The sequence below is a fragment of the Triticum aestivum genome, chromosome 5A (genome assembly GCF_018294505.1).
Source record: "Triticum aestivum cultivar Chinese Spring chromosome 5A, IWGSC CS RefSeq v2.1, whole genome shotgun sequence".
NCBI classification, from domain to species: domain Eukaryota; kingdom Viridiplantae; phylum Streptophyta; class Magnoliopsida; order Poales; family Poaceae; genus Triticum; species Triticum aestivum.
This window is the reverse complement of record NC_057806.1, coordinates 563071603-563082338: the sequence shown is the minus strand read 5'-3', so window position 1 is coordinate 563082338 and position 10736 is coordinate 563071603. Positions and strand designations below refer to the sequence as shown.

At 49.2% G+C, this 10736-nt stretch overlaps 1 protein-coding gene across 1 annotated transcript; it reads right to left on the bottom strand.

The window, feature by feature from the left end:
- Positions 1-5325: 5325 nt before the first annotated feature.
- Positions 5326-9956, bottom strand: LOC123107699 (BTB/POZ domain-containing protein At4g01160-like). The gene is made up of 5 exons (XM_044529645.1): positions 9656-9956; positions 7229-7347; positions 7087-7150; positions 6388-6664; positions 5326-6276 (listed from the first exon to the last, which is right to left on the bottom strand). The coding sequence occupies exons 1-5, from the start codon at positions 9825-9827 to the stop codon at positions 5673-5675; spliced, it is 1236 nt and encodes a 411-aa protein (XP_044385580.1). The 5' UTR covers positions 9828-9956; the 3' UTR covers positions 5326-5672.
- Positions 9957-10736: the final 780 nt, after the last annotated feature.

The following is a 10736-nucleotide window of genomic DNA, read 5'->3' as shown; positions in this document are numbered from 1 at the left end:
CCCATGGAGATGCTTCCTTCTGGCCTAGCGCGGTTACGGACATATTTCTTTAGGACTCCCATGAACCTCTCAAAGGGGAACATATTGTGTAGAAATACGGGCCCCAGGATGACAATCTCGTCGACTAGATGAACTAGGACGTGCGTCATGATATTGAAGAAGGATGGTGGGAACACCAGCTCGAAACTGACAAGACATTGCGCCACATCACTCCTTAGCCTTGGTACGATTTCTGGATCGATCACCTTCTGAGAGATTGCATTGAGGAATGCACATAGCTTCACAATGGCTAATCGGACGTTTTCCGGTAGAAGCCCCCTCAATGCAACCGGAAGCAGTTGCGTCATAATCACGTGGCAGTCATGAGACTTTAGGTTCTGAAACTTTTTCTCTGGCATATTTATTATTCCCTTTATATTCGACGAGAAGCCAGTCGTGACCTTCATACTGAGCAGGCATTCAAAGAAGATTTCTTTCTCTTCTTTCGTAAGAGCGTAGCTGGCAGGACCTTTATACTGCTTCGGAGGCATGCCGTCTTTTTCGTGCAAACGTTGCAGGTCCTCCCGTGCCTCAGGTGTATCTTTTGTCTTCCCATACACGCCCAAGAAGCCTAGCAGGTTCACGCAAAGGTTCTTCGTCACGTGCATCACGTCGATTGAAGAGCGGACCTCTAGGTCTTTCCAGTAGGGTAGGTCCCAAAATATAGATTTCTTCTTCCACATGGGTGCGTGTCCCTCAGCGTCATTCGGAACAGCTAGTCCACCGGGACCCTTTCCAAAGATTACGTAGTGTAAATCATTGACCATAGCAAGTACGTGATCACCGGTACGCATGGCGGGCTTCTTCCGGTGATCTGCCTCGCCTTTGAAATGCTTGCCTTTCTTTCGACATTGATGGTTGGTCGGAAGAAATCGACGATGGCCCAGGTACACATTCTTCCTGCATTTGTCCAGGTATATACTTTCAGTGTCATCTAAACAGTGCGTGCATGCGTGGTATCCTTTGTTTGTCTGTCCTGAAAGGTTACTGAGAGCGGGCCAATCGTTGATGGTCACGAACAGCAACGCCTTAAGGTTAAATTCCTCCTGTCTGTGCTCATCCCACGTACGTACACCGTTTCCATTCCACAGCTGTAAAAGTTCTTCAACTAATGGCCTTAGGTACACATCAATGTCGTTGCCGGGTTGCTTAGGGCCTTGGATGAGAACTGGCATCATAATGAACTTCCGCTTCATGCACATCCAAGGAGGAAGGTTATACATACATAGAGTCACGGGCCAGGTGCTGTGATTGCTGCTCTGCTCCCCGAAAGGATTAATGCCATCCGCGCTTAAAGCAAACCATACATTCCTTGGGTCCTTTGCAAACTCATCCCAGTACTTTCTCTCGATTTTTCTCCACTGCGACCCGTCAGCGGGTGCTCTCAACTTCCCATCTTTCTTTCGGTTCTCACTGTGCCATCGCATCAACTTGGCATGCTCTTCGTTTCTGAACAGACGTTTCAACCGTGGTATTATAGGAGCATACCACATCACCTTCGCAGGAACCCTCTTCCTGGGGGGCTCGCCGTCAACATCACCAGGGTCATCTCGTCTGATCTTATACCGCAATGCACCGCATACCGGGCATGCGTTCAGATCCTTGTATGCACCGCGGTAGAGGATGCAGTCATTAGGGCATGCATGTATCTTCTCCACCTCCAATCCTAGAGGGCATACGACCTTCTTTGCTGCGTATGTACTGTCGGGCAATTCGTTATCCTTTGGAAGCTTCTTCTTCAATATTTTCAGTAGCTTCTCAAATCCTTTGTCAGCCACAGCATTCTCTGCCTTCCACTGCAGCAATTCCAGTACGGTACCGAGCTTTGTGTTGCCATCTTCGCAATTGGGGTATAACCCTTTTTTGTGATCCTCTAACATGCGATCGAACTTCAGCTTCTCCTTTTGACTTTCGCATTGCGTCCTTGCATCGACAATGACCCGGCGGAGATCATCATCATCGGGCACATCGTCTGGTTCCTCTTGATCTTCAGCAGCTTCACCCGTTGCAGCATCATTGGGCACATCGTCTGGTTCCTCTTGATCTTCACCAGCTCCCCCCGTTGCAGCATCACCGTATTCAGGGGGCACATAGTTGTCATCGTACTCTTCTTCTTCGCCGTCTTCCATCATAACCCCTATTTCTCCGTGCCTCGTCCAAACATTATAGTGTGGCATGAAACCCTTGTAAAGCAGGTGGGAGTGAAGGATTTTCCGGTTAGAGTAAGACCTCGTATTCCCACATTCAGTGCATGGACAACACATAAAACCATTCTGCTTGTTTGCCTCAGCCGCATCGAGAAACTCATGCACGCCCTTAATGTACTCGCAGGTGTGTCTGTCACCGTACATCCATTGCCGGTTCATCTGCGTGCATTATATATAATTAAGTGTCCAAATTAATAGAAGTTCATCATCACATTAAAACCAAAGTGCATACATAGTTCTCATCTAACAACATATAGCTCTCCAGAGCATCTAATTAATTAAACCATACATTGAAACTATGTAAAACATTTCAATGCGAAAACAAATGCGATCATAATCGCAACCAAGGTAACAATTGATCCAACGGCATAATGATACCAAGCCTCGGTATGAATGGCATATTTTCTAATCTTTCTAATCTTCAAGCGCATTGCATCCATCTTGATCTTGTGATCATCGACGACATCCGCAACATGCAACTCCAATATCATCTTCTCCTCCTCAATTTTTTTATTTTTTCCTTCAACAAATTGTTTTCTTCTTCAACTAAATTTAACCTCTCGACAATAGGGTCGGTTGGCATTTCCGATTCACATACATCCTACATAAATAAAATCTATGTCACGTTGGTCGGCATAATTTTCATAAACAATAAATGAACCAATAGTTATAAAGATAATATATATACCACATCCGAATCATAGACAGGACGAGGGCCGACGGGGGCGGATACCAAAACCATCGCACTATATAAGATGCAATAATAAAAGTAAGAAAATAATACAAGTATCTATGTAAACATACAAGTAAGAATATTTTTCCTTTCAGAAAGAAGATAAGAACAAGAGGCTCACCACGGTGGTGCCGGCGATGAGCTCGGCGCGGGTGATCGACGGCGGTGAAGACGGGGACGGGGCGTGACGGACCGCTAAACCTAGACAAATATTATGGAAAATGGAGCTTGGAGGTCGAGCTTGGAGAGGAGAAAGCTTAAGTAGTGTGGCTCGGGCATTCCATCGAACACCTTGTGTGCATAGGAGGTGAGCTAGAGCACCACCAAGCCCTCTCCCCCTCGGCCAGAGAAAAACAGAGCACTGGGGTGCTCTGCTCGCGAGCGAGGGGTATATATAGGCACCTCATTGGTCCCGGTTGGTGACATGAACCGGGACTAAAGGGGAGCCTTTGGTCCCGGTTCAAGCCACCAACTGGGACCAATGGTGGTGGGCCAGGAGCGAGGCCCATTGGTCCCGGTTCATCCCACCAATCGGAATCAAAAGGTCCAAATGAACCGGGACCAATGGCCCACGTGGCCCGGCCGGCCCCCTGGGCTCACGAACCGGGACCAATGCCCCCATTGGTCCCGGTTCTGGACTGAACCGGGACTAATGGGCTGACCCGGCCTGGACCAAAGCCCTGTTTTCTACTAGTGAGTTGGGACCTGCACTAAATCCAGTACCTATTTTTTTCTAGCTATGCAACCATGCCACTTTAGCAAGCCATGCATGTAAGTTATAAATTACATTTCTGCATTTGTTGTCCATGCAACAACATTGTCATGCCACATCACGAGTTCATGCATGTATGTCATCAGTTAATTTTTTGCACTAAATTACGTGTTCTCATTTACTCGGTAGATGAGCACACCTATATAATTGATCATTTACTCATTTTTTTGGGAAAAGACACTCTTTCAACTGAATATAATATTTTCTTTTTATACGTTTCCTCGAAACAGGCTTAGCCCCTCTATATTAATATAGCAACCACACACAACATCCGCTGGGGAAAACAACACATCAAGCCTAAAAGGAGAAAAGAAAGAAACAAGAAACTAATGCTAACAACGACAGCTCGATGAAACGCGGATGACTCACCACCACTGCACCCTCCGGATTCGACCCACCACACTCCGAGTGCTATGGACCGCCGCATACCAAGCAACACCTTCAAGATGGAACGGGACGATGACACGCTGTTGTCCGGACATGTCCCAGGGTTTCCCCGGCACGCGGAGGAACAAGGGGAATGGGTACATCCGACGCCCCTCAGGAAGGAACGGCGGCACCGTATCGGTGCCAAGCGAGCCGACAGGGATTTCTCTGGCCCAACCCCAAAATACCACTACCCACCCGGTCTATAGTCTTCCATCCAACCTGAAGCCCACCAACATGCGCCACCACAGTCTTGACACCACCCTCGCCGTCTCACTGAGGTCACCATCATGAAGCCTAGAAGACAAAATTTGGGATCGCAAGGAATCAGGGACGGCAACACCGAGGCCGCGCAGGAGGGAACTACCTCCACCGCCGTCACGCGGGAGGTCACTGCCTCCGGTGCCGTCGTGGTAGCCGACTGGACATGGCAGCAGAGGCACACCAGGCCTCCCGGCCCTGGCCCGACCCAATTCGGGCCCGCAAAGCCTCCTTCCTCGCGCTGTAGTAAGCGGCAACAGCGCACCCATACTCCCTACTCGCCATATCCACCTCTAGGGGGCTTCGACGTCAACACAGGATCTGCCGGCCCGCCCAGGCCCAAATGGGGCCCAGATTTGAGCCGAGCGGGCGCCGCCAGCCTATGCCGCCGAGCAGCCGACCTCCCTTGTCCGCGCCAGGATGCCCCACCGGACCCCCGCTGCCTGAGCGCACCACCAGGAGACGCGTCGCCCCGCGCAGGAGTGCCTCCGGGAGGGGAAAAGCAGGGGCCGCCGGCGCCACCCGGGACAGGCCCGGCCGTGCACGCCGGCGACGGTGGGAGGGGGAACGGAAGGGGGTGGAGGAGGGCCTCTGGGGAAGGGGGGGTGGAGGCACAACAGGTCGCCTGCGGGGGCGACGCGGTCGCGAGAGCCGAAGGAGTCTAGTCCTGTTTGTCTCTCACTGCGGCCCCTCTTTTATACATTTCATATGCTTCATATGTTTTTAAATATTTTTGAAGTGTAAATCGATAATACTCTTATGTTTTCTTTTCATTAGTTTTAGTTGTTTATGTAGCACCTAATCATGCTTTTTTTTAACAAAATTGCCACAGCAACGCGGAGCGTATCATGTATCATCTACTTGCCAACGTTCCAACTCCAGGGAGCGGTGTTAACCAAAATTATTGACTGCTAGGCAGTATATCTTCTAAAATGTCCACCATCAACAGATTATCACATAATATAAATTCTAAGGATACCACTGCATCAAATCAGTCAGCTCCTTAGCCATACATATATTAGCAACTTACAACAAAGAGAGCATTAACTGGTGAGCACCTTCGGTGTATAGCAGAGCACACACATGCAGACATAACAGATTCGATACTGGCAAGAGTATGTGAGATGGTGAAGTCCCCAGCATCAAGTTCAGGTTTCTTCATGTTTCCTCCTCGCTCACAAAGAGCAAAAAGGGACTCGAGCGAGGCCCATCAAGCTAGCAGTTGACGCAGGCATCACTTGGGCCCCTGCATTATCTTGAGCTTAACTCGCAGATGGAGCATGTCGTCGATGAAGAAGGGGCTGTCGTCAGCAACGAACCCCGGCCAAGGAATGCCAAGGCGTCCCATGGATGCAATAACCCCCCGACAGTCCTTGGTTAAGGTGCCCGTGTAACAGGTCACAAACTGCAATAACGGCTTTCTCTTTGCCTCAAACTCAAAATGTACTGTCCTTGCTGGCCCTTTGTTTCGTACCATCTCTATATTGAGACCAACATGACCAAGCCAGCATGCCGAGAGGGAGACGACATGCTCTTCCCAGCTGAATGGCTGACTGAGTATTGTTTTCAGTTTACGCAGAGAGCGGCACTGCTCACGCTTCACAGCCCAGTTAAGAGTGCGGCAAGAATAAAAAGCAGCATTGGTCATACGAAGACGCACTAGTGGAAGTAACCGAGAACTCGAGATGTTCCTTCTTTCTTCAGAATTTGAGCAAGGTGAACAGGCCCACCTGAGGACGAAGTCATAGACAGCTACCTCAGAAGCAACCCCGAAGTCATTCCTTGATAAGATGGCCTCAATCCCAGCAGGAGGCATCCTCATAAGTTCATCTTGGAACCTGCAGTGCAGCAAAAACATGTGACTTTGTGACAACAATGTCCGCATGCTTCCTAATAATGGGAAAAGGAGAGTAGGTATCTCAATCCAATGGGAATATGGGATCACTTACTCTGTTGACAGGAATTCCGTGTACCTTTCGGCAAGGAATTTCTTGGCTGCCTCTGTCAGGTCTGCTACCATTGAAATGGAACATGGGAGATCAAGGCACATCAATGCAGATTCTGGAGTCATAGGCAGGACCATGAGAAGCTGAACGCAACGCTTCATGCAGGAAACGACCTCAAATTTGTCAGCAGCCATCAATATATCAACCAGAGGAGTGGGCTCAGTTGTTGTCAACTTTCCACTATACATAAAGCGTAACAGCTCCATGAAGGCTTTCTCCTCTGTTGAAAATGAAAGCAAGGAGGCATAAGGATTGATGAAACAGTGCAATAAATCTCAAACAGTAATAACAATAAATAAAGAAGTACCCTCTCTCTAAAGTAATATAAGAGCGTTTAGATTACTAAAATAGTGATCTAAACACTCTTATATTAGTTTACGGAGGGAGTAGAAAAGAAAAGGAATAAAAAATGTTTTACGCAAAAATGCTTTCTCAAGTGTAATGATCAATTGTGAAACCTGGGAGGCAAAGTCTGTAGATGAAATGACAATAGGCAATTAATCATCAAATTAACTCTAAACAGGCCCCTCTATAATTTTCACATTTTTTCTTCAAAAGGTGCATACATCAATAATAAAATCACAATGGCAAACTATTTACAGCAGTTATAAAAAGGCAAATAATAGTACGGTACACCATTACCTGAATCAGCAATTCTGACTGTTGCCTGCCTCTGGCCAGATTCTTTCATGCCATTTGAGAAAAGCTAAGGAGCATGAAACTTATCAGAAAGATGAGGGACAGATTATAGAACAAATGCATTTCAGTAGATCGTCAGAATTACCTTGTAAAAGAAACTACTTTTTGCAGCAAGAATCGCCGAGCTGACATAAATAGTCTCAACTCGCAAAACCGGTGTACTCGTCACAGTACGAGATGAGTCAATATCTTCTCCATCATCACCTGCAAAATACCAAGGTTGGATAAATATAGAGTAACATGCAACACTAGGAGAATAAGGCACATAACAGAATTACTAGACACGCTTTTTGCTGGTAAAAATATGTGGAACATCATGTTTCTCGATGTGAGCAGAATTACTAGACAAGTTATTTGCAGGTAAGATTTTCTCAAAAATATATTTGCAGGTAAGAATATCCGTCAAGCCAGTATTTATTTCTCCCGTGAGTTCTAGCCCAGACAGCCTGCTCATGTGCTGCCTCGGTTCCTTTCTCTTCAACCTTTGTGGAAAAACGCTAAATAGAACTTTCTGAAGAAAAAAGTTCGAGTGAACTGAATCTTCTGATGCTTCAGGTCATGGGCTCTTCAACAATTTATATGCGTCTTCAATGGATCTCACACCATGGTCACCTCCCAGTCTCCTACAAATTACGAAAAAAGCCACACGCCAAAAACAACCAACAGAACAAGTAAACCTACAGGCAAAGCGAAATGTCTACTTCTAGTCACATACTTCCTCCGTCAAGTCCTGGAAAGGACGTTAGTGCTAGATTTTTTTAAGAAAAGGAGGATGACGTTAGTGCTAGATACCATGTAGACAAATATAAAAGAACCTTTTCTATAAGTTTGTTGCTTGCTTCGTTAGGATAAATCTGATATCCATTCATCAGATATGCCTAAACCTAAATTATCCACAAATATGAAGAACCTAAACCTAAATTAATTGCCTTAAGAGCATCTCCAACAGGCGCCCAACGCGCCGCGCGGTAAAAACGGATTTGGCGCGCGCCCATCGCCTGGTTTGGCACGGCGCGCAGCGTTTGCTCAAGCAGCCGCACTGAAAAGCCGCGCGCGCGCAGCTCCAGCATGCGCGGTAAAATGCAGCGCACACTCATTCTACAATATTTTTTAAATTAAAATTACATAGATAAAAAAACGATACAAAGATATTTTACATCGGTGCAACTACTACGGCATAGATAGGTAGATAGTTCGACATATATAGATAGATAGATACTACTATGGCATAGATAGATAGATAGAAACTACTACGGCATACATAGATAGAAAACTACTCGAAATCGCTACCATCACCATCATCATTCTCGTCGGCGTCGTCCGAGGTTGAGAGCCATATGTCGTCCCAACGTTCATCGTACGAGGTGAAGAACGACCTCCCACCTGCGAAGACGATGTCGCACTGCTCATTCGCCACTGCCTTTCGCTGACGTCAGTCCGCCCGCTCCGAGCGGCGCCTTGCCGTCCTCTCCGCCCAGTAGGCACGCTCGGCGTCGACGTCTTCTGGGTGGCGACGGCGCCACTCCGCCATGGCTCGCTCGTCCTCCTCGGTGACGAGGAGACGGCGATGTCGCCGAGAGTGGTCGGCACGGTCCATGTCCGTGATGAGACGCGGCGGAGGGGCGACGCGTTGCGCCTCCTCGCGCGTGAAGACGTCCCGGAAATTCATCTTCGACCGGGGCCTCTCCAAGCGCCACGCCGCTGCGTCGTACGCGCGGGCCGCCTCGCGCGCGCTCCGGAATGTCCCGAGGCCGAGCCGGACGTCGCCGGCCCATATCTCGGCGGAGTACCAGCCGTTGGGGCGCTCGCGGACGCCGCGAAAGCCCGAAGCACCCCGGCGGCGCGGCGGCATGGTGGCGCGGTGGAGGCGCAGAAAGCGGCGAAGCGGCGAGGCTGCGAGGAGGAGGGCGCGTGGTTGTTCTGTGCGCGTGGCGAAGCACGGGACTTTATAGGCACGCGTGAAGCGGCGCGCCAAATCTACCGCGCCGCATGCCATTTTCTCCCGCGCGCGGTAACTTCCCGCCACCGCTGGAGCGCGCGGAACCAACTGGCGCGCGGGAAAAATTGCTTTTACCGCGCGGGCGCGCGTTTTGCCGCGCCTGTTGGAGATGCTCTAAAGCAAGTACAGACAAATTTATTACTCCCTCCATGCCTAAATACAAGTCTTTTTGAGATTTCAATATCAACTACGTACGGATGTATATAGATGTATTTTAGAGTGTAGATTCACTCATTTTGTTATGTACTATATAGTTCATATTAAAATCTGTAAAAAAGACTTATATTGAGAAACAGAGGGAGTACTAGCTAATGAAGAATCACAACCCTTCATGGCAAATTATTTAATTTTAGATTTGTCTAAATATGGATGTTAGTAATTTGGGATGGAGGATGTACGTTACAAAGAAATAAACTAACACCCGGAGAAAAGGTAGTACATAAAATTAGATAGAAGACTATAAAAATGTCAACGGCACCACCGACGCACCAGCCGAGGCCTGGATGCACGCACCTTTGTCCTCCTCGCGGCGGCGCTTGCGGCTGGCGCCGGGACCGGGCGCGTCGTCGTCGCGGCCGACAACCTCTACCCGCAGCTCCTTGTCGGAGAAGGCCTCCACGTTGAAGACGGACTCGTAGCCGTCGTCCGTCTCCGGCTCCGCTCCCGCTCCCGCTCCCGTCGACATCAGTCTTCTCGCGTGCACGCTCGCTGGCTGGAACCCTGCAGGAGTTGCGGCGTAGGGGGAGGAAGAAAAGGGAACGGACGGAGGCAGCTGGTTGCTGGGAGTGCTGTGGCCTGTGGGGATATACACTCCTACTACTACTAGTAACAGCCGACGGAAGTGCATGCCGTCCACGTGTGACGTCACCACCTTCCACCTCCCTCGCTGCCCGTCGTCGTGAGACGTCACCACCTTCCACCTCCCTCGCTGCCCGTCGTCGTGACTCGCACGTCTTTTTGACACCAGACAGAAACGTTCGTTAATACACCCACCCACCTATATGGACGCATGCACACGTAGTACACTCTATTTCTACGAGTATCTGGCGTATCATTTTAAGATTGACGATGTCACTTTAAGCGTCTCGTAGTCCATGAAAAAGTCTTCTTCAATTAAATACTGTCACGGCCCCTACTACTACAGGCCACCAGGAGGCCCGGCCTAAGAGGACCAAGAAGCCCAACAGGCTGTTCGACCCGGCCACCTGGGAGCTTGGTGGGTGATCGATAAGTAGGAGTGAGCCCGAGGTGTTAGGGTACGGTGGGAATGAGTGGATTGCTTCCCCTTGTCTTTCCCCTATCCACCCACCTCCTGTAACCTCTCCCTCTCGATCCCCTTCTCCTCTCAAGAACCCTAGCCCCGAATTCCCCTGTATCGCCATGAATTGAGTAGATCGAGCAAGAGGGACGTAACATATGGTATCAGAGCTACCGGATTACTTGAAGAAGCCGACGTTCACCACGCGCCAGCAGCGACAGGCGGGTGAGATGGAGCAGAGAGTGGAGGAGATGGCGGCGGCGCTCAAGGCCATCCAGGATCAGAATGAGGCCATCCAGAAGGCGGTGGCGGCGACGACCACCCTCATCTCGGAGA

Excerpts from the sequence above, each read along its gene's own strand:
- LOC123107699 (XM_044529645.1), bottom strand. The coding sequence starts at position 9,827 with ATGTCGACGGGAGCGGGAGCGGGAGCGGAGCCGGAGACGGACGACGGC. Across the intron at positions 7,151-7,228 it reads AAAGTAGTTTCTTTTACAAG|CTTTTCTCAAATGGCATGAA; the intron begins GTAATTCTGACG and ends CATGCTCCTTAG. Across the intron at positions 6,665-7,086 it reads AGTCAGAATTGCTGATTCAG|AGGAGAAAGCCTTCATGGAG; the intron begins GTAATGGTGTAC and ends CATTTTCAACAG.